The following is a 24,359-nucleotide window of genomic DNA, read 5'->3' on the forward strand; positions in this document are numbered from 1 at the left end:
GTGTTGGTCTTCTTTGGCACCACTGCTACGTGTGAAGAGGCCCATTGGTCACACTCGCCTTAAGTCTCTCTGTATTGCATTTCAGTTAAATGTTCTAGGAATGAGGTCATTTGTGGTAAATGGATACTTGCAAGCTAGAACTCCATTCAGACGTATAAACCTCCTAGTCCCTCACCTCAGTAAGTTTTGAGTTGATGATTTTTGCAGTGCCTTCATATCTGGGAACCGCACTGTACTTGGCAGCTTTGTATAGATTCTTTGTGTGTTCTACAGTCATCATTTGTGAATCATGACAGTTTTCTTCTTCCTTTTCCACTTCTTATACTTTTTATTTCTTTTGCTTATTTAATGCACTGACTAGGACCTCCAGGACAGTGCATTGAAACAGTAATAGGGGGCATCCTTATCTTGTTTCTGATTGATTGATTGGTTTTAGTAATGATTCTAATACTTCACCATTAAGAATGAGGTTTTTACCAGATATATTTGTTCTTTTTTATTTCTAGTTGGTGATGAGTTAGCTTTTTCCTTGCTGAGATCATGAAAAATTGGTGGTATTTGTTTAAATCCTCTTCCTCTCCCCATTAATTAGAAGCCCCAAATGATTTTTCTTTTAATCTGTTAATGTGAATAGATTTTCTCAAGTTAAACGGACTCTGTATTCCAGGAGTCAACCCAGTTTGATTATATTTTTATACATTCTTGGATTCTTAAATTAGGTTTGTCAATATTTTAGGATTTTTTTTGTATCTCTTCATGTGTAAGATTAACCTATACTTTTTCTTTCTTTTATTAACCTGGTGTCCTTTAGTATCAAAATTATAATATCCTGTTTTTCAAATTTCTTGAGTTTATATAATTTTCATAGTAATAAATTCCAAAGTTTGGCAGAACTTCCTGGTTAGAAAAACCATCTAGATCTGTAGCTGTTGAACAACTGATTCAATTTTTTAATTGTTATAGATAGGACTCTTCAGGTTTTCTGTTTGAGTCTATTTTAGTATTATTTTTCCAGGAATTTGTTTTTTTCCTAAGCTTTCAAATTTATTGGTATAAAGATGTTCATAGTGTTCTCTTACTGTGCTCTCTTTTATCTGTGATTATGTGCTGCGTGTGCTCAGTTGCTCAGTCATGTCCATGTGGCTCTTTGTGACCCCAAGGCCTGTAGCCCGCCAGGTTCCTCCTCTGATTTTTCCCGTAAGAATACTGGAGTGAGTTGCCATTTCTTCCTCCAGGGGATCTTCCTGACCCGGGATCTCTGATTATACCCCCACTTTATTTCTCTGCTGTTTCGTGCCTTCTCTCATTCTCCCCCCACTAGATTATGTCTGTCAGAGGTTTATTTTATTAGGCTCCTGAAGAACCAGGCTTCATCTGTTGCTCCCTTACTGTATCATTTTTTTTTAATTTCTGCATTTTAAAAATCTTTAGTCTATTTTTTAAATATTTGTTCTGTTCTCTTAAGCTAGAAACAGTTAATTTCAGTCTTCTCTAAAAGTAAGCATTTAAGGCTCTAGTCTCCTAGACTCCTCCAAATAACCACTTTGATTGTATCCTACATGTGCTATATCCTGCATTGTGCAAATCTGTCTGGAGTTTAATCTGGTTAACAGTTGCCATGTTTGGTGATACATTTGAGTTTATAGCTACCTCTTATTCTGCGTGTCTGTACTGTTCATACATTTTTCTAAACTATGGTCATTTTTTTAACTACCTTATTTTGAATTGTCTTTAAAAAAAAAAAACACCTCTATTCCTATTCATTTAATGGTTAGTTTAAAAATACCTTTCAATGACTTTATACAACATAATAGAGTAAAACAATACCTTTCCTTCTTCTCGAGCAATGCAGGATTTAGAACATGCGCTTCGGGCACCTTCCACTTGGCTCCTATGTCAGTGTTGCCCTGTGTTTTAGTTTGTCTTTTAAAATTGTAGTTAGTTACACATACCATCGGAGAAGGCAATGGCACCCCACTCCAGTACTCTTGCCTGGAAAACCCAATGGACGGAGGAGCCTGGTGGGCTGCAGTCCATGGGGTTGCTAAGAGTCAGACATGACTGAGCGACTTCACTTTCACTTTTCACTTTCATGCACTGGAGAAGGAAATGGCAACCCACTCCAGTGTTCTTGCCTGGAGAATCCCAGGGACGGGGGAGCCTGGTGGGCTGCCGTCTATGGGGTCTCACAGAGTCGGATATGACTGAAGCGACTTAGCAGCAGCAGCAGCACACATACCATAAAATTTACCTTCTTAACCATTTTTAAGTGCATGGTTCAGTAATGGTAAGTACATTCACATTGTTGTACAACCAGTCTCCAGAACTCTCTTCAGCTTGCAAAGCGGAAAATCCTAACCCGTTAAACAACAACTCCCCGTTCCCTGCCCACCGCACACCCTCCCCTGCCCCTGGCCACCACAATTCTACTTTCTGACTCTATGATTTTGACTACTCTGGGTACCTCATATAAGTGACATCCTTATGGGTATTTGTCTTTTGTGACTGGCTTATTTCACCTACCATATTGTCCTTAAGGTTCTTCTGTATGCTAGCGTATGTCAGAATTTTCTTCCTTTTTGAGGCCAGATGATATTCCATGGTATAGATCACGTTGTGTATATAGCACATTTTGTTTATCCATTCATCTGTGAATAATACTGCTATAAATGTGCACAAATATCTCTTCAAAATCCTTGCTTTCAATTTTGGGGGTATATATTCAGAACATAAATTGCTGGATTGTATGGGAATTCTACTTTTACTTTTTGAAGAGCCAACATACCGTTTTCCATGGCAGCTGTACCATTTTACATTCCCACCAACAGTGCCCAGGATTCGTTTCTCCACATTCTTACCAACGCTTGATTGTCTGTTTTTTAACTCCACGGATTGGACATTGTCTTGTTTTCACCATCAGTGCTGTTTTAGAGTTGCCTGTCTATTTACCAGTTTCTCTGTGCATCGTTCAGTCTTAGACCCTAAGTTTTCCTTCTGGCATATTTTTCCTGCTTCCTGAAGGGTATTCTCTACTTTTATTTGTCTCTGATTGTCTTTATTCACCCTTGTTCTCAGTAGTTTTCTGGGCAAGAAATTTTGTGCTCCTCACTTTCCCTTTTGGCTGCTGAAAATCTCCTGTCAGTCTAATTGTCATTGCTGTCAAGGCAACCTTTCTTTGCTCTTCTGTTGCTTTTAAGATCTTCTCTTTGTTTTTGGTAGTCTGTAACTTCCTTAAAATGTGTTTATTTTTGTTTTATACTGCTTAGGACTCATGGGATGCCTGAATCTGATAATTAGTATTTTTCATTAACTTTGACGATTTCCCATCATTATTTGACTGTTGCTTTTTGCCTTTTTCTATTCTCTCTTTCTAGAGTTCTAGTTAAATATAAGTAAACCTTTTCATTCTACCTTCTGCATCTCTTTTATATTTTCCCTGACTCTTTCTCTGCTGTGTTTTGTATAATTTATTTATTTATTTTAATTCATAAATATTTTCTCTAGTAATGTCTGGCTTATTTATAAGATTATTTTTATATTTATATCTAGATGTGATCAACTTTTTTAAAAATTTCTAGATGTTAGATTATTTTTGTATCTGCTTGTTTATTCTTAAGTCACATTTTTTAGTCCGTCTTTTTAAAAAAATTATCATGCATCATTATTTTATAGCTTACCTCTGAAATTCTAATATCTGAATTCTTTAGGGATCTCAATCGGTTGTCATTTCTGCTCATTTTGGAGATTGTCATTGGGGCTTATTTTCTGGTGTATGTAATTATTTCTAAAAGGGAGTTTATATTTAACCAAACTTGTGGATATCCTGTGTAGCTTCTGTTGATGAAGTTTTCCTCCAGAAAGCACTTCTACATTGTTCCCTGACACTAACCCAGACACTTTAATATTTTGCTCAGTTTTGGCTTCTCTATCAAAGCAGGTCATATAAATTTGCATCCCAAAGGATGACTTGTGCTTTACACATTCTTAGGGGAGACTATTACTACTGCTATTTTTTCCATCAGAATCTGTGGTGGAGATAGCAGGTCTCCCGGGTTTCCTTTGCTAGAGCATGTTTTTGTCTTGTATTTAGCACATTTCTTCTGTGGTGGGCGGTGTAGTCCTGGTCTGACTGTTCTAGCATTATGCAGGGAACTAACTTCAGAGTGAGTTGCTCAGTCTTGCGGACCCAGGGCTTAGCCTCCCTGCTTCCCTCCTTATCTTTTTGTTGTTGTTCACATTTTGTGTTCTGAATTTGTTCTCTTTTTGTGTCTGTTTTATATATATGTCTGTGTTTCCTGAGACTTTCCCTTTCTTGTGACTTCAACAATATATTTGAAAATACATTTGTAATTTGATTATCATTTAGATTTGAGACTACCTGGTCTGCCAGGTTAAGCAAATGAAGGTCCCAGGGTGGAACTTTCTATTTTTCTGAGTCTTTATTTGTATATATGGTGGTTAATTGTGCATTATATGTTCATTTGTCCTTGCCCTTGTTTATTCATTAATTGGCTACTATGTGACAAATACTTTGGTACGTGATTAGTATACATTAATGAGCAAGACAGAAGTAGCCTCTGACTTGACAGAGCTTACAGTCCTGCAGAAAAGACATAAACGAGCAGTGGCAGCTGAGGCGGGGTGATGGAGGAGACCAAAGCGTTATGTAAAATTGGGCTCTCTTATCTAGCTTCTGCACAGCTCCTTTGTTTTATTGTTCCTTGGTTTTCATGAGTTAACTACTTTTGCTGGTACGAAGGGATTACTTAAATATTATATTTTATTATACTCTAAGAGAAGGATTTCTGTGTTCATAGTTTGAAGGATGTGAAAGACCCCAGAAAATAAGTATCTGTTGAGAAGGAAGAAGAGCTTATTTGGGATATTCAGTAGCTAAATGGCAGCAATCATGTGTGCACTACTAACCATGGAAAATGGGTGGTGAAGGGATAAAGTCTTACTAATTCAGATCCTGGTAGTCAGCACGGTATAGTGCTTGAGGCAGGCATACGTGTGTGCTCAGTCATGTCTGACTCTTTGCAGCCCCATGGACTGTAGCCCCCCAGTCACCTCTGTGCATGCCAAGAATACTGGTGTGGGTTGCCTTTTCCTCCTCCAGGGGATCTTCCTGACCCAAGCGTAGAACCCACGTCTTTTTCGTCTCCCGCATTGGCAGGCAGAATCTTTACCACTGCGCCACCTGCACGGTGTTTGCTAATTCATTCTTAGCAAATGTATTGAGTCCCTACCAAGTGCTAGGCACCATCTGCCTGGTTCCCTTAGAAAGAGTTCAGTGAGTGTCCTTACCTCTGTCTTTCCTTTCACCCGCTACATCCTGCCATTTACCAAGGTCTATCTATTCCGCCTTCTAAAAGTCTCCCTCACACTGTCACTCTGACCCAGGCCTACTCATCTCTTACCCAGACCCCATAGTATCCTCCCTTTAGTCTTCCTGGCTCCATTCGGACCCGACTAATCTGTTTTCCATACTGCTGCATGGAGATTTTTCTAAAACACAAATCTCTGGTTATTCTCCAGCATGAGAGCCTTCAACAAATCCCACTGCTTTCAAGATAAAGTGTAAATGTGTTTACTTGGCATCCAAGCCCCTGATAGTCTGGCTCTGCCTCCTCTTCATCCTGATCTCCCAACCCCTCACCAGACCTACCACCTCCCCCAACCCCCTGCTTTCCTTAGTAGTTCTTTTACTCCTTAATTCAGCAAGTGGTTTCTGGGCAACTGCTATGTGCAGAGCCCGTGGGACACCAAGGGGAACAAAGCAGAGAAAGCTCCACTCTTGCAGGATTATATTCAAGGGAATAGACAGACCATGAGCAAATAAACATATCATAAATTATCACATAATATGGGAAAAATGAAGCCAGGTAAGGGGACAGAGTGTGGTGGTGGTGTTCATTTAGGTAGGCTGGTTAAGGAGGTGATGTTTGAGAGAGATCTGGGTAACGTGGGCCTGAGTGAGCCTTCAAGTATACACGTGCTAAGTTGCTTCAGTTGTATTTGACTCTGTGACCCTATGGAATGTAGCCCAGCAGGCTCCTCTGTCCATGGGATTCTCCAGGCAAGAATACTGGAGTAGGTTGCCCTGTCCTTCTGCAGGGTATCTTCCCCACCCAGGGATCAAACCCTCATCTCTTAGGTCTCCTGCATTGGTATGTGGATTCTTTACCACCAGCGCCACCTGGGAAGCCCCTTCAAGTATATATAGAGAAACTATTCCAGGCAAAGGAGCAGTGAATGCCAAGCCACAGCTGGCTTGATGCGTTTGCACAACAGAAAGAAAAGTCAGTAGGGCTTTGGAATAGGCAACAAGCGTGTCAGTGTTCTTTTGCTGAGTAACAAGTTACCACAGACTTGGTGACCTAACATTTATTTGTTACCCCACAGATTCTGTAGGGCAGAAGTCCCATGTGGCTCAGCTGGGTTCTCAGCTCAGGGTCTCACTCAAGATGTCAGTGACTGCATTCTCATCTGAGGTTCTGGGGTGGGGAGTCTGCTTCCACACTCATTCAGGTTGCTGGCAGAATCCAGTTCCTTGTGGTTGTAGGACTGTGGGCTCTGGACATCTGCTAGGGGCAGCTCTCATCTCCTATGGGTTCTGTCTTGTCACAGACCCTCTCATAACATCACGCTGGCAACAGACTCCCTCATGTCAAATCCCCCAAGTCAGCTGACTTGTGACATTATTAACATTTGCAAAATCCCTTCACAGCAGTACCTGGATTAGTGTTTGATTAACTTCAAGGGACAGGAATCTCAAGAAAGGGGCATCTTTGAAATTCTGCCTAATGCAGGTTGGAAAGCTGGCTGAGATCATGCCATCCAGGGCCTCAAAGGCCACAGTGGGACCTCAAGGTTTTGTTCTGACAAGTTGGGAGCTAGTAGAGGATTTTGAGCAGGGCAGTGATCTGAGTAAGGATCATGCTGGCTACTGTGTGGAGGTGGTAGAGATGGAGCAGAACTGGGGATTTGTATTGCAGAGTCCAGGTGAGAGATGATGGTGGCCAGGGCTAGCGGAAAGTCAACTCCTCAGTGCTGTGGTCCCCCATATGTAGTGTATTATCACATGCCTCTCTCTTTGCCTGAGGATTTCTCATCACCACCCGCCCCACGGCTTCTTCACTGGGACAAGTCCCTACTCAGCCCTCAAACCTTAACTCAGATGTTGCTTCAAGGCCTGTCTATGGAGCTTCCCTCCCATTGACTCTCTCTAACTTGAACTGTGCTGAGTTGGTTGACCGTTTTCCCACTTGCCTGCAGCCTCTCTATAAAAGCAGCACCTGTGCCTTTGCTCCTTTGTGTTTCTGTTGTCTGGCCTACTGTAGTTGCTTGCTAATGTTTTGGGATGAATACAAGAACTGTGGGGGATACTGAGTGGGAAGTGAGCAACCCATTTCTCTTGGATTGCTCACCTTGTAGAGGGAGATACCATTGTATAAATACCATTACAGTAAACATGCATGGACGCACCAGAGGAAGAGTGCAAATTCTGCACATCACTAGTGTGCATGGAGGGCTCTGGTGGCTCAGTTGGTAAAGAATCTGCCTGCAGTGCAGAAGAACCAGGTTCGATTCCCTAGGTCTGGAAGTTCCCCTGGAGAAGGGAATGGCAACCCACTCCAGTATTCTTCTTGCCTGGAAAATCCCATGGACAGAGGAGCCTGATGGACTACAGCCCATGGGGTCGCAAAGAGTCGGACATGACTGAGTGACTCAACCACTGCCAGTGTGCGTGGAGTCTAAGGGGAGCCCCAGTCTGATGTAGCTGGATCTAGTTTCTCACATCCCTCCATTGTATGAAACAATCATGTTATCACAGGCATTTCCTTTTTATATTATATCCAAACGAACATTTGTGTGACATCACTGTTAGCCGTTAATTTAGCCTGTAATATTTAAATAAGTAAACATCCATTCCCTTAAAACATTCTCTCATTTAAGATAGACATAGGGCACTTCCATCTCCATCTGCATTTGAACTGCTCAGAAAAGATCTATGTCAGTGAAATTCTGTTTGTGTATTCAAGGTGGAGAACCTCTTAACTCAAAATAGCAAACACTTCTAGCTCAAGTGTCCCTTTAAGAGAGAGGAAATTATTAACCTGGTTACTGATGAGAAACAAACTAAAATAAGTAAATATGTGTAACATTTCTGAGACTCCCAGCGAGACATCCTCAGTATGAACTTGAGAAAGTGGGACACTGGAAAGAATGATTTAACCAGAGTAAGCACAGTGATGTTATTTAAAACTTAAAAAACTTAAGAACAGAATAACAGAGTCTGGTTTCATCCTGCTGCTTTCCTGCGGTCTGTGGATGGTGCTCTGCAGGGCAGCCTGCCTGACCCAGGGCCCGTGGTGCCCACCAGACTCTCAGGGGTAGAGATGCACACAACAGCATGGATTCACATGGGTGGGGATTCATAACTGGCATAAGCAAAAAAAAAGATTAAAAAAGCTTTTCATTTATATTGCCAAGTTTCTCTGTTTGTTTTCTAGTGAACTCTGTCGGAGAGTATAAAGATGTGGTTTAAGGAGTGTTTGCTGTGCAGTCTTATATGAATAATTGGATATTCTATTTCAAATTACAGGGCCAACTGCTATGTTTCTAGCTTATGTCTTCTTTGTGGTTAGATGGATTAGAGTTAGGGTTAGGCTGGCTGAGAAAGGAGACACAGCACTTCTACATTAAAATATTTGGGTTGGCTAAAAAGTTTGCTTGAGTTTTTCTGTAAGATGGTACAGAAAACCCTGACGAACCTTTTGGCCAACCCAATATACTGTTAATTTGGTTCAAGGCAATGATTTTTAAGGCTTTTGGATTTATAACGTACTCTCTTTGTCTTCCCTCCCTTGCCTCTCTGAAAAGGGTGAGCAGAAGAATGCAATCTGCCTGCAGTGCAGGAACCACAGCAAACATGGGTTTGATCCCTGGGTTGGGAAGATCCCTTGGAGAAGGAAATGGCAACCCACTCCAGTATTCTTGCCTGGAGAATCCCCATGGACAGAGGAGCCTGGCGGTCTGCAGTCCATAGGGTCACAAAGAGTCGGACACGACTGAAGCGACTTAGCACTCACACACTGTTCTGCTTAAAGAATGAACAGAACTCTCTCAGCAGGGTTCAGTTGAGGGTGGGGTCAGGAGGAGACTTCAGTTTTTATCCCTAACCAGCACCTCCTGTTTCCTTCTCTTCTGCCAAGAGAAGTGTGTGTGGTGGAGGATCAAATGGGAACACTGGAGTCCATGCAAGCCTGGGGGGATGCTTGGGAGAACACCCCCGGCTCCTCTGTGCTGGGGCCACTGGGCAGGAGAGCAGGGTGGTAGGGACAGCAGGTATGTTACCGAGCTGGGTCCTTGGACTCTTTAACCAATAGAAACTGATAAGAGGTCAGCCAAGGATTTCAGGCAGGGTTCTTCTGATGCCACAGGAGGGAGTGAAAACAAGTAACAGGCACCCTTGCTCGCCAGCCCCCGGTGGGGGAGAGCTGGTCCTGTAAATGGGGTGAGGGGAAGGAAAGCTTGGTGGGTTGGGCTAGAGGGTGATGCAGATGATCTTCCAACCCCCTTGGTCCTGTTGGGTGCAGAGGGCATGGGCAGTATGCTGCTTTTGCTCCCAGCAGCCCAAAAATGGCAGCTGAATTTTGGCCTTTTTGTAACGTGCTATTCAGGACCTGCCCCAACCCGGGGTGGATGTAGTTATTTTTAGTTCCTTATGGTTTCTTTGTATTCTGTTGCTCCAGGTGAAATTTATCTGGATACAAACACTTGGAGTAAAGGGTCCCAGGTCCTAGCCTGTCTCACAAGGGCCACCCTGCCTGGAGGTGACCCCACCTCTGAATGGGGACCCTACTGACTGCAGCTGGGGCTGCTCAGGAACCACCTAGACACAGCGCCCAGCCTGATCCGTGTTGGTTACCACACCCCTTCCCAATAGAGCTTGAGGGGTCTGTCCTGATAGAAGGAGCTCAGTTTTCAGGTCTATCCTGGAAAAGAGAGAGAGGAATATTTCAGCTTTCGAAGGTAAAAGGAAAAGGATTTTTACAGGTAAATCTGGTGAGAAGAGCAGATCCTGGGCAAAGTTCTAAAAAGAATTTATTAAAAGAATGACCTTTGAACACCTAAAAAAAGTTAAAATTACAGATCATGACTATGTGGTCTTGGTATTTGGAAGCTATTTCCTCCAAAATGAGTGAAATGAAGCTCAGGGAAAATATTTGACCTTGTTAGTTGCCAATGAAAAAATTCCAGTGAAAAATTAAAAATTTAGAAGACTCATGGAATCCTCCACCATGAGCTTGACAATTCCTATAGGCAGTAACTTCTAACGAGATTAGTGATGATATTAACAAATGTGATTTTTTTTTTTACATTATAATGAATTGGGTCAAAATTTGGCAGATCTGCATAACTCAGTGAACCAATATTTTCCAGAGTAGTGTTTAAAGAATCAGACATGGACAAAAGATCCATTCAAAGTGCAGGACAGATGGAAAAGAGTAAGAGATATGGCCTCAGAGTCCACAGCTAACCTTTAAGAAATTATTACTTGTCAAGGTTTGGTATATTCTTAAAGTAGAACATCCATAATTATATGAAAAACCTATTAAAGTATCCCTCCCTTTTCAATTACATAACTTCATGAGGGTGGATTTTCTTCATTTGTTTCAACCAAAACATATCACAACATTTTTGAATGCAGAAGTAGATACGAGAATTCACCCATCTTCTAGTAAGCTGCTGCTGCTGCTGCTAAGTCGCTTCAGTCGTGCCCAACTCTTAGCGACCCCATAGACTGCAGCCTACCAGGCTCCTCCGTCCGTGGGATTTTCCAGGCAAGAGTACTGGAGTGGGATGCCATTGCCTTCTCCGTCCTCTAGTAAACCAGATGTTAAAAAGATCTGCAAAAATATGACAGTGTCACTACTCTCACTAAATTTTTGCTATAAAAACATGTTTTCCATAAAAATGTTATTTATGTAAATATTTTAATGGATTTACATTTAAAGTGTGAATTCACAAACACCTTGAAAATTTCTCAGGTTTAATTTCTAGTATCAGTAATCAGTAGATATAACCCACATGAACAAAATTTTTCAGAGTCCTCAATTATTTAGTGTGCAGAGATTCCCAGGACCAAATCATTGCTATAAACAGCACACACCTACACTGTTATCCATGCATTAAGACACACATGTACGAGTGTATATAATGGACGTTTTAGAACATACCTAAAAATAGACACTTGAAAAAGATGAGAAACAGCATCCAAGTGGCTGTAACATCTTTCTGCACTCCCAGGGCCAGACCACTGGCCTGGATGATTAGCACGAGACTGGATGCCTATAAGCCTAAAATGTTACTTCAGTAGAAACCCAGGAGTTTGAGAACTTAAAAGGGAGCTTGGCCAAAGCCCTGCTGACAAAGTTTATAGTCCCTCGCCATGTGGTCTCATGGTCACAAAGCCTGGAAACATCAGCTTGATGTCCAGACTGCAGAAGGAGAGCTGGTGACCCAGCACAGCAGACAGACTCGGCCGCTTTGGGAAAAGATGCCTGATGAACAAACACAAGCTTAGTGGCAAAGAGTATGCTTGGTTTTAAGGCTCTGAAAGACTAATTTATACCCCTCTTTGGTGGAAGTGCACCAGGGACTCTGAGCTTAAGCCCTTCTCAGATACTTTGGCCTTACAAAGCACTCATTTCAGAAGCTCATGAGCTCACACAGCCTAGAGGAGCGTCCGCAAAGCCAGCCTGCCTCTGTGTGCAACCCTCAGTGGACAGACCAGTCCAGGAACAGCTCTGAGGATGGGGTCCACTTTACAACAAGACGGGCTGCCCCTGAGCTGTGGGAGCCACTCCTTGTGTCCCAGCAGGGGTCTGCTACCCCCGTTCAGGAGAGAAGTGCTACTGTCTCCCCGGGGTCTCTCCACAGAGGGAAGGTCCAAGCCCCTGAGGGTCTGGGCTTGAGCTCATTCTTCCGGAGGCGGCTGCCTGTGGGTGGGGATCCCCCGCCTCTGAGGGCCATGTGCTTTCTGTAGATATACTGACAACCTCCCCACCGGCTTCAGAGCCACTCTGTTTAAAAAGTGATCCCATCTCTTCAGGGGAACATGTCGATTTTGTGAAGTTTAAGTCTCTAAAGGCACTGTCTTTTCACATCCTGTGTTATGGCGGGCACCTTGCTCTAATTCTGCCAGTATTGGAGGCATCAGCTCTCACGTGCCCCCTCCCTTCCTTTGCCTAAGATCCTCTTCCACTGTAATAAATCAGCCTCCTCAGTGACACTGCTGCTGTTTACTTTACTTGTCTGGTTAATCCTAACAGTATTATAATAGATGTGAGCAGACGTTAGATGGGGAGAGAAAAAACACTGGGGTACCAAAGAAGATTAGAATGAGTTGCTTAGCTTGACAGCAAAAGACACAGGGGATTTAGAAGCAGAGCTGGGTTCAGAACTCACCTAGCTGGGTGCTGGGTGACCTTGGGCGGCTGTGCTCCCCACCTGAGCTCCTGTTTTCTGTCAAAGTGGGTGTGGCACAGCCGCCTGGTCCAGAGTGCTGCCGGGCCCTGCTTTATTGGTGTGTCTGTTACTCCTCACAGCTCTTCACCTCAGACTTTTAGGCTGATTTTTATGCTTTAGTGACTCTAGAATTACTAGCCATAAATAGTCTAATGTTGGGGGCTTGAATTTTATGGGAAAACACGTGTCTTTTCTAACTTCCTGGCTGTGGATATTGTCTGGGAGGTGGACTCATCTTAATAATGTGGATGAATAGGGTGTAATAATGTTAGATACCCAGTGTGAGAAGGAGTTGTTCCCAATTGTTCTCATGCTTATATTTTCTCTTTTCAGGGATCAGCATCTCCTGGACCCAACTCTGGAATATGTGAAGGTAGGAAGCCGGGATTTCACATGTGGTAGGGACCCTGTGGTAACAGGCTTCCCATTTCTAGCACAATGTCGTCCTCTGGCTTGTGTAGGAAGCTGGTTAGATTGAAACCACCAGGACGTAATTTGATTCTCTTGGGCCTTTAGTAATCTTTGCAGGGCTCTTATGTCACCCTGTTATATATTTATAAACTTTCCGCCTTGTCTGAAGCCCTGGGAACCAGATGTGTTTTAAAAATTTGGAGTTTTTTAGAAAGGTAATATGGTACATATATCTAACCTCTAAAGGGGGCTAGAGTCAATGAAACTCATTACTACAACAGTTTAATGTAAGGATATTCACACAAAGTGAGATGAATAGACTACAGATGATTTTGTGTAAATCACATTATGTTTTTGTCACCAAATGAGCTAGGGTTTGTTGTGCTGCCGAATGAGTTATTTAAAATTTTTCAGTTTTCAGAGTTTGGGGATTTTGGAATGGTAGACAAGGAACTGTGAACCTGTGTTTGTCTTCAGTGGAGGACTGAAGGGTCTCTATGAGACTTTATTATACTCATTTATTTTTGGCTGTGCTGGGTCTTCATTGCGGCACTCCGGCGTTTCTCTAATTGCAGTGAGTCGGGGCTACTCTGTAGTTGCGATGTGCAGGCTTTCCACTGTGGTGGCTTCTCTCGTTGTGAAACACCGGCTCTGGGGCACCAGGTTCAGTAGTTGCCACTCCCGGGCTCCAGAGCACAGGTCAGAAGTTGGGGCGCATGGGCTTAGTTGCTCTGCAGCATGTGGGACCTTCCCAGATCAGGGATCGAACCTGTGTCTCCTGCCTTGGCAGGTGGATTCTTCACCACTGAGCCACTAGGGAGCCTTTCTGAGCCATCCCCTCCACCTCAGTAGCCACCCTCTTGTTCGGTGGCTAGTTGGTACCTGTGAGCAGTGTAATTCTTTTACTTTCCGGTGGACTGACATTCAATGTATCTGAATACTCAATACTGCTAAACAAGTTTTAAAATGCCTTTCACTTCCTGCTTCTGCCACACACACCCAGTTTTCAGGTGTGTATGTTTGTTTGGTTTTATTTTATTTTTGAGAACTGTAATTGTGTCCAGCATCTACTACAGAAAAGAGAATTCTCATCAAAATCATGGCACAAGTTAGGACTTAAAGTTCTTGCCCCCTAGGAGCCATACTTCATCTTTATTTTTCAAAGGTCAGTCTCCAGGTTTCAGAGCGTTTAAGCCTATTCTTGCTTTTCTGTGTGCCAGTGACTGTGCCTGCCCCTGGGTTTTGGCATTTCTTCCTTTTAGACCAGAGGGTGGAGGGTTTAAAGCTTCTGCTGGAGGAGAAGACTCTAGTAGAACCATGTGGTCACTTGAGGCAGTCATAATGAAGTTTGTTGGAATGGAGATGGGAATTGTGTTTCCCGTGTCTCCTACCGAGGCTGTGCCTGAGTTGCAGCTTGACTGCAGCAAATGTGTAATCCTAAACCAACAGCCAGCGAGTCCGAATCTGGTCAGGACTTTATGAGTGGTGTGTTTGTGTCCCTCCTGGTGCATCGCGTGTGCTTTTGTGCGGGTTGTGCACTGCAGGGAATTAGGGGCACTGTCATGCTGTGATCTGACTTGACCGTAACATAAAAGAGTATGTCCTAGAATTCTCCAGTGTGTTAATCACAGCAGCCCTTTAGAACTCACTCTGTTCCATGTCCCAGAAACTGGCTCTCTCCTGCTGCTGGCTCATTCAGGCTGTGCTCACTTCCCTCCTCGCTACTCCACAGCTCAGTTTTTCTCTTTTACTAAAGTCCCAGCCTTTAAGATAATCCAGTGATGAATTCTAAACCTAAGCAGAGACTTTGGGAAGAATTCGTTTTAATATTAATATTTTCTAAGCTATTGCATCTCATTCGTGAATTGGTCATTGCAAGTTGTCATGTTGACTCAGAAGAGGTATTGGCTACCGTATATAAAATAGATAGCCAGTGGAAATTTGCTGTATGACTCAGGGAACTCAAACCGGGACTCTGTGACAACATAGAGGGGTGGGAGGGAGGCTCAAGAGGGAGGAAACATATGTATAGCTATGGCTGATTCATGTTGATGTATGGCAGAAACCAACACAATATTATAAAGCAATTATCCTTCAATTAAAAATAAATAATTTTAAAAAGAGCAGTGAACATCAACTCAATCAGAAGTATAGACTTCAAGAGGCAAATAAAAGATACTATTAAGAATTGAAACTAAAAGAAGAGGTGTTGGTGGTGTTGGTGCTTCTGTCTGCCCGGCTCCCCGCTTTCCCTGGTGGTGATAGGACTGCTCCTGGTAGTAGCTCAAGGAGTCCCGTTTTCTGGGACTCACTGAGGTCTTCTGAAGCTTACGTTTTGCTATCAACCTTGTCTGAATCTGGTCAGAACTTTAGAGATGACATTTCCGTGTCCCTCATCACGTTGTTTTTTTTTTTTTTCTTTCTCATTTTGCCCTTGGTTTGGAGATATGGCTTGGGGACTTAATGAGCAAATATAAGGGATTTTCATTTATCTCCACGGGCACTAAAGCTCTGAAAACACTTCCACAGAGGCCTTGGGCCTCAAGGTCTGAATGGACCCATGAGTCAGTTGTCTTGGGCCAGTGCAGTCGCATCCTAGCATTTTTCAAACTTAGCCACCCTCTCGAGCGCGTCTGACCAATCCATGCCTCAGAGGCCTCGTAAACTGGTGCCAGCTGGTGCCTAGAGCCTGGAGGGTGGCTGAAGATGATTGAGGGAGGTGAGAGATGTAGATAAGGTGAATGCAGTTTGGCCCCCTGACTTGGAGCTTTCTTCCCTATCATCCCTTTGTATACATAATATGTCTCCGGCGTGGAGAAAAGTAGCGATTCTGTATAAATTATGTTGCATCATGTAGGGCCTTTCTGAGAGTTGGGGTTTTAGAGGTTCTTCGTGACCTGAGAATGGGGGAGGGCAGTGAGCAGATCTCTGACCGAGTCCATCTTGCAGTAGAAGCACTGGTGGTGGCCAGCCGACCGCCGTTCTTATCCTGATGGGAGTCACAGTCCCAGGTCTCCCTTAACCTGGGAGACTTTCTAACCATCTTCACCTGGTTTTTCCAGTTCCCAGATTAAGAGAGAAAGGTCTGGGGCCACCCTTGCCTCCTCGTGTCTAGAGGAGAGGAGACACTGAGGCTGACCCCATAACGCACGGGGTGATGGGGCTGCTGTGTCACGGCAGGAGAGAGCTGGGTGGAGAAGGAATCCACTGAGGCTGACCCCTTAACGCACGGGGTGATGGGGCTGCTGTGTTGCGGCAGGAGAGAGCTGGGTGGAGAAGGAATCCACCGTGAGGTTCTGTCCAGTTTGCACTGTGTCCTCCCAGCACTCCCCGCAGCTGGCGCTGCTGCACATCAATACGGAGGCATGCCAGGGGACCTGCGGGGCGGTTGCCAGGCTATAAGGAGCACCTCTGTGAGAACTGGAGAGAAGAGTGCTTGGCAGGGAAGCTCTAGAACTGTTTGGTAGTCTTTCATTTCTTCAGCAGGCTGACCTCCTGCTGGGGCCTCCCAAGGACACCTTGTTACCCTAAGTGGTGAATTCCCTATTTTGATGTGATAAGAAAATTTGAGTAGATCCAAAGAACCCCACTCCAGTACTCTTGCCTGGAAAATCCCATGGACAGAGGAGCCTGGTAGGCTGCAGTCCATGGGGTCACTAAGAGTCGGATATGACTGAGTGACTTCACTTTCACTTTTCACTTTCCTACATTGGAGAAGGAAATGGCAACCCACTCCAGTGTTCTTGCCTAGAGAATCCTAGGGACAAGGGAGCCTGGTGGGCTACCGTCTCTGGGGTGGCACAGGGTCGGACACGACTGAAGCGACTTAGCAGCAGCAGCAGCAAAGAACCCCCGGGAATTTTGGAATCTTTATTCTCCTCTGTTTCTGTCTCTACTTTTCTGACCACCAGAGAGGGGAGCTTTTTCTTTTTCTACCTTTTCCTTGTGTCTCCATCCCCCTCCTTCTCTCCACATCCCCCCAAGCCAGGAGCCTAAAACATGATGATCATCTTCGAGGTCTGATTTTAACTGTGAAATATAGTCATGAGATACTTTTCTGTAATCACATATAATTGATTCTCTTTCACTGTATCTGAACAACACCCTTCTTGTGGATTGGAAAACAGAAACCTCCATGCAGCTGCGCCTTCCTCCTGCTCTTAAGGTAGTGACTTTGGTTAGTGGTATAAGCTCTGGAATTTTCCTGTGCGTACCTAGCATTCCTTACCCTAGATAAAACTAATTTTTTTTTTAAACAGAGGAAATAGCTTTTAGAGGAAATAGCCCTAGGCAAAACTGTGTAGTAGAGTTTCTCTTCTGGGTTGCTTTACCTGCTTGAAAGTGAAAAAGTGAAAGTGTTAGTCACTCAGTCGTGTCCAACTCTTTGCCACCCTAAGGATTGCAGCCTGCCAGGCTCCTCTGTCCATGGAATTCTCCAGGAAAGAATACTGGAGTGGGCAGCCATTGCCTTCTCCAGGGGATCTTCATGACCCAGAGATCGAACCCGGGTCTCCTGCGTTGCAGGCAGGTTCTTTACCATCTGAGCCACCAGGGAAGCTCTGCTTACTGCTCCTGTTTATTTTTTGCCATATGTTTACTGCCTTCAGTATTTACTCTGTGTCTAGTTTCCTAGATCTGTGTCAGGTAAGTGTTTAGAACATTTGATAAAAATAATTGTACTGAAATATGAATACATGGTAATAGTTCAGTGTGTTGTCCTTCCCAGATAGCATTCCAATAGGAGACTCCAAGTTACATAGCCCCTAAGATCTCCAGGGAGGGGAGCCTGTCTCACATTCTTGTCTAATTAGCAGCATGACCTTGGACTTACCCCCTTTGCCCTATGGCTTCTGAGGCAGGAGATAGATGGGCCCCAGGCTAAGCAACTGGAGTTTGTCCCCTGTTGGGGCGCAGGAGGAAAGAGAGCACTGAGCCCTGCCCAGATAAGATAGTACAGAGACCCCGTAGCCCTCATTTTCAAAATAAAGCTCCTTGGAGGTCAAAACAGAAAGAGGCATCATGCCATAGGAGGTGATGTCAACCTACCCATAAGGCCTCTTCTCTAGAAACCATTTTGGCTAAGAGATGCACACAAACAGGAGAAGACCCCAAAATAAACCGAATACAGACTCAAACCAGGCAAAGCGAGATGACTGGCCAAAGGAAACCTGGCAGAAGTGCCCCATGTAAGTGATTCAAACCACCACGCGGGTGCAGCTCTGAGTCCACCCATGTAAGTCTATTCACACATTCCTTTTCCTACTAATAAACATTTTACTTGTTTTACTACTTTCCGTCTCTCTGTGGAAATTCATTTCTACAAAGCCGACAGGCCAGGGCCTTGTCACTGGCCACTATCCCTGGTGGTCTAGAGGCTGAGATTCAGTGCTCTCACTGCTGTGTCCTGACCTCAGTCTTTAGCTGGGAACAAGAACCCTGCTTCAAGCCACTGCAGACTGAGGCCACCCAAGATCAGTTCCATTTTCCCCACAACTAGAAAACCAGGGGATGGGCCAGTGTCCCTTCTAGTTCCACACTTTTAGGCCTGTGATGGAAGAACTGTATTAAAAAAAAAAAAAAAGATCTTAATGAACTGGATTACTATGATGGTAGTTAGTTACCCAGAGCCAGACATTCTGGAGTGCAAAGTCAAGTGGGCCTTAAGAAGCATTGCTTTAATAAAGCTGGTGGATGCAATGAAATTCCAGCAGAACTATTCAAATCCCTAAAGGATGATGCCATCAAGGTTTTGTGTTCATTATGTCAGCAAATCTGGAAGACCCAGCAATGGCTGCAGGATTGGAAAAGGTCAGTCCTCATCCCAATTTCCAAGAAGGGTAGTACCAATGAATGTGCTAATCATCAGACAGTTGCACTCATCTCCCATGCTAGTGAGGTCATGCTTAAAATCTTGCATGCTAGGCTTCAGTATTACGCTAACCAAGAACTTCCAGATGTCAAAGCTGGGTTTAGAAAAGGAAGAGGAACTAGAGATCAAATTGCCAACATTTGCTGGATTATAGAGAAAACAAGGGAATTTCAGAAAAACATCTATCTCTGTTTCCTTGGCTATGCTAAGCCTTTGACTGCATGTATCATGACAAACTGTGGAAAGCTCTTAAAGAGATGGAAATACCAGACCATTTTAGCTGTCTCTTGAGAAACCTGTTTACGGGTCAAAAAGCAACACTTAGAAACCTGTATGGGACAACTGATTGGTTCAAGATCAAGAAAGGAGTATGACAGGGTTGTCTGCTGTTACCCTGTTTGTTTAGCCTATACACTGAGCAATTCATGAGAAATGCTGGGCTCGATGAGTTACAAGCTGGAATCAAGATAGGTAGGAGGAAATCAATAATCACAGATATGCAGATGTGCACTCATCTCACATGCTAGCAATGTAATGCTCAAAATTCTCCAAGCTAGGCTCCAACAGTACATGAACCAAGAATTTCCAGATGTTCAAGTTAGATTTATAAAAGGTAGAGGAAACAGAGATCAAATTGCCAACATCCATTGGATCATTGAAAAAGCAAAAGAATTCCAGAAAAACATCTACTTCTGCTTTATTGACTACGCCAGTCTTTGACTGTGTGGATCACAACAAACTGGAAAATTCTTCAAGAGATGAGAATACCAGAACTTCTTACCTGCCTCCTGAGAAATCTGTATGCAGGTCAAGAAGCAACAGTTAGAACCAGACATGGAACAATGGACTGGTTCCAAATTGGGAAAGGAGTATGTCAAGGCTGTATATTGTCATCCTGCTTATTTAACTTATATGCAGAGTACATCATGCAAAATGCTGGGCTGGATGAAGCACAAGCTAGAAACAAGATTGCCGGGAGAAATACCAATAACCTCAGATATGCAGATGACACCACCCTTATGGCAGAAAGTGAAGAGGAACTAAAGAGTCTCTTGATGAAAGAGGAGAGTGAAAAAGCTGGCTTAAAACTCAACATTCAAAAAAACGAAGATCATGATATCTAGTCCCATCACTTCATGGCAGATAGATGGGGAAACAATGGAAACAGTGACAGACTTTATTTACTTGGGTTCCAAAATCACTGCAGATGGTGACTGCAGCAATGAAATTAAAAGATGCTTGCTCCTTGGAAGAAATGCTATGACCCACCTAGACAGCATATTAAAAAGCAGAGACATTACTTTGACAACAAAAGTTCATCTAGTCAAAGCTATGGTTTTTCCGATAGTCATCTATGGATGTGAGAGTTGGACCATAAAGAAAGCTGAGTGCTGGAGAATTGATGCTTTTGAACTGTGGTGTTGGAGAAGACTGTTGAGAGTCCCTTGGACAGCAAGGAGATCCAACCAGTCCATCCTAAAGGAAATCAGTCCTGAATATTCATTGGAAGGACTGATGCTGAAGCTGAAACTCCAATACTTTGGCCTCGTGATGCGAAGAACTGACTCATTGGAAAAGACCCTGATGCTGGGAAAGATTGAAGGCAGGAGAATAGGATGACAGAAGATGAGATGGTTGGATGGCATCACCAATTCAATGGACATGAGTTTAAGCAAGCTCCAGGAGTTGGTGATGGACAGGGAAGCCTGGTTTGCTGCAGTCCATGGCGTTGCAAAGAGTCAGACACAACTGAGCGACTGAAGCAAACTGAACTGATGAAGATGATAGTCCTCTAATGGCAGAAAACTATGAGGAACTAAAGAGCCTCTTTATGAGAGTGAAGGAGGAGTGTGAAAGAGCCAGTTTAAGACTAAATATTAATAAAACTAAGATGATGGCATCCGGCCCCATTACTGCACAGCACATAGAAGGGGAAAGGTGGAAATAGTGACAGATTGCCTCTTCTTGGGCTCCAAAATCACTGTGGACTGTGACTGCAGCCATGAAATCAGAGGACAATTGCTTCTTGGCAGGAACCTATATATTGAAAAGCAGAGACATTACTCTGCCGACAAAGGTCCATATAGTCAAGGCTATGGTCTTCTCAGTGGTCATGTATGGTTGTGAGAGCTAGACCATAAAGAAGGTCTAGCCAAAGAATTGATGCCTTCCAGCTGTGGTGCTGGAGAAGACCTAAAAGTCCCTTAGACAGCAAGATCAAACCAGTCATCTTAAGGGAGATCAACCCTGAACTCATGCTGAAGCTGAAGCTCCAGTATTTTGGTCATCTGATGCGAACAGATGACTCATTGGAACAGTCCCTGATGCTGAGAAAGATTGAGGGCAGAAGGAGAAGAGGGTGTCAGAGGATGAGATGACTGGAACCGATGCAATGAACATGAACTTGGGCAAACTCCAGGAGATGGTGAGGGAAGGGGAGGCCTGGTGTCCATGGGGTCGCAGGGAGTCAGACACGACTGGCGGATGAACCACAATAAAGCCTATGGCAAGCTGGAGGGGGCAGGGTTTTGGTCAGGGCTTCTTAATCTGTCACTCTTGATCATAAAACTGCCACATCAGTTGGAACAAGGGTGGCATTTTATGTTGTGTCTCCGACATTAACACCAAGGATGTGACAAGATAATAATGGCCCACCCATCATATTACCTCAAAAGACTGGAGATTTCCCCCGACACTCCTGCGTTTGCTATTATAATCCACACACTTTCACTTCTGTAACCCCTTCTTGAACCTGTGAAACCTGCTTCCATTTTCACTCTTTATCATTCTTTTCATCTTTTCCTGGGTCTACTTCTTTAACCTTCAGGAGTTGCCCCGACACACACACACACTCACATACGCTAAGTTTTATCAGTTTATAGTATTTCCTGTCTTTTTTCCCTTTATACTTATCTTCCTTTTAGACTGAAGATTCTTTCTAGCTTCTTCACACATAGCCTTACAGTTGTATTAATAGAGTCTCTTTTCTGAGAGAGACTTAAAAGTATATATTTTTAGGAAAGGAACTGATTAGCTACAGCAGAGCTGGGTGATTTTTTTAAGAAGAAATTTTCATTATAAATTTGTGATTTTCCTTTTAGAAGAAATGTTTATTATAGATTTTTTGTTTTAAAATAAATTGTCCTTAAGAAAGACAAATTGGAAAATAAATATAATAATAGCATAATAGGGAAGCCTCTTCTCAAATTAACCAAGGTTGTATAGGCAAGGCCAGGTTGTAAATAGCACAGTGCCTGCGGACCAAACAGCTCTCCTGACTCCGCAAGTGTCAGGACAGAGTGTAGCCTTTTGTTCCCACGAGCTCCCTAGTGAATGAATAGCCTTTTCTTTTGTCGTCAGCCCTTGTGGACTCTTGCTGGAGCCACTTGTGAGCTTTTCTAAGACATCTGCAGTTTCTGGCTTGCTTTGCAGGTTAGATGAAGGGACGGGACTGGAGCCTTTCCCTGGAGAGGAGACCTGAGCCCTTGGACTTCTTCCTCTGGGTGTGTATTGGCTACTTAGGAGCCTAGAGCCACTTGGAGCCCCGTCCTTTATGGGGTTAATGCTCCAAAATGCTCTTTCTAAGAGGGGCCTACAGACTTGACAGTCTGCCCAAGGCTCAGATCTCACAAGACCATTTCCTGCAGTCGGCTGGCCACGGCTACATTAGGTCACCCAGCAGATTAAAAGAGGAGTAATTATGTGAATTCCAGCGCCAAGAATAAGTGCCCCGGGCTGTGGGCGCCTCGGTGGGGGCAGGGGCGGCAAGGCTGCAGCCCCCATCCCCGCTTTGTGCTCAAGATGGTTGCAGCCATGGTCACGGTTAAATAGCTGTCTTTGAGGAAGGTCTTTTCTTCCAGCAGGGGAAATCAGGCCAGTCTGCTCTGAATTAGCCAGCTCACAAAGTCATGAAAGGGACTTACAAAAACAATGGCACGCTGTACATTCCGTGAGATTTTAACAAGTTATACGAACCAAATAATGGCCTGATTGGCTGGCTCTGCAGGTTTTTGCCTGAGTGTGCACATCCAGAGAGCCAGTGCCGCCCCGTGGACCAGAAGATCAAACACTGCCAGCAGTGAATGGGAAACAGCCCTGGGGCTCATCTTGGGAGCAAGGAAAGACAGCTCCCATCCAGCTCCTCCCACTCCACCCCAAAAACCTTTTCTACAAATATTCCTGGGAGGCTTAATGTTACTACAGTTTTGAAAGATTGCTGAGGCAGGGTGAGAAGAATAGGCATGGAGGATATTCTTTAATTTCATGGAATCCTATCCTGCGGGTCTGTGAAAATATGGCCATTTATAAAAAGTGAAACTTCATCATGAAAACATATGTCTATTTAGAAATCTGTATGTTAGTGTCTATAGTGACATTATTTCTAACTGACAAAAACCGGAAACAGCGCCAGTGTCTTTTGACTGCTGAGCGGATAAACTGCAGACCCACACGGTGACATCCTCTTCAGCATTAAGAAGGAATGGACCGTTGGATGCAGATAAAACTTTACAGAGAACAGAGCAGTGGTTGAAGGGGTGGGAGGTCGACTGCAGAAGGGAATAAGGCAACTTTGGGGGAATGATAGAAATACTTTGATTGGGGTTGTTTCAGATCTCATAGAACTGTACGGAAAAGGGGTGACTTTTAGTATTTGCAAATTATACCTCACCGAGCCTGACTTTAAAAAAGCAAACTGAAGCCTTAAGTACTGCCATCTCACTATAGGAGATTTTTGGTTTTGAGATGGGCCACATCAGACTGCTGACCAGATGGAGAGAGTGCTGAGCTTGTGGGTATTTTTACTGCTTTGGTTCATTCAGCAGATAGTTTGGGGGAAGATTCTGTGTGTTAGTAATTGTTCAGTCAAGTCAGGCTGGGTGGGAAGAAAGTGTCATCAAGAGCCTAACCTGAATGGAGAGGATATATGTATACCGTGGCCAACTTAACCTGGGATAGTGACAGTGGGAATGGAAAGTCAGGGCAGGTGCTGGAGGCCTTTTAGAGATAGAATTAAGAGTCATTGTATGAGGTGAGTTGACAGTTCCTGGCAGGACTTAAATGGGGGTGGTGATGGAGAAGCAGCCAGGGGGAAATCCAGAGTTCACACAGTGCCTGGCATCTTGCCAGAAGTTAGTAAGGATTTTAGGGGCGGAAGGGAGATTTTCAATTGAAGACCATGGTACCACAATGATGTTAAGTTAAGCATCTGGGGATAGCGTTAGCCTAGGGGGTGGGGCAGCGGGGGTGTGCAGGGAACAGTCGGCAGGCTACAGCCTGGGATCAAATCTAGCCTGCTGTCTATTGCTGTAGTCCACAAGCTAAAATAGATTTTATGTTTCTACATGTTTGTTTTTTGTTTTTAAAGAAGAGTGTAAAAGTTGTAAAATTCAAATTTCAGTATGCATAAATTTTATTGAAACACAGCCACATCCGTTCATTGGCGCATCACCACTTTCTCACTATGAGGTGGACTTGAGTAGTTGTGAGAGAATAGGTAGCAAAGCTGAGCTGTTTACTATCTGGACCTTGACAGAAAAGGTTT

The 24,359-nt window shown here is 43.8% G+C and overlaps 1 protein-coding gene across 6 annotated transcripts in view; it reads left to right on the forward strand.

Moving 5' to 3' along the window:
• The window catches only part of BCAR3 (BCAR3 adaptor protein, NSP family member), a 221,575-nt gene that overhangs the window by 116,919 nt on the left and 80,297 nt on the right, over positions 1-24,359 (forward strand). For all 6 annotated transcript variants that reach the window (XM_061411154.1, XM_061411153.1, XM_061411158.1 and 3 more), the window contains one exon: positions 12,871-12,910. In XM_061411154.1, the coding sequence (XP_061267138.1) occupies positions 12,871-12,910 (40 nt within the window). The remainder of the gene's footprint in view (positions 1-12,870; positions 12,911-24,359) is intronic.

This window comes from Bos javanicus, chromosome 3 (assembly GCF_032452875.1).
Source record: "Bos javanicus breed banteng chromosome 3, ARS-OSU_banteng_1.0, whole genome shotgun sequence".
In the NCBI taxonomy this organism is placed as follows: Eukaryota; Metazoa; Chordata; class Mammalia; order Artiodactyla; family Bovidae; genus Bos; species Bos javanicus.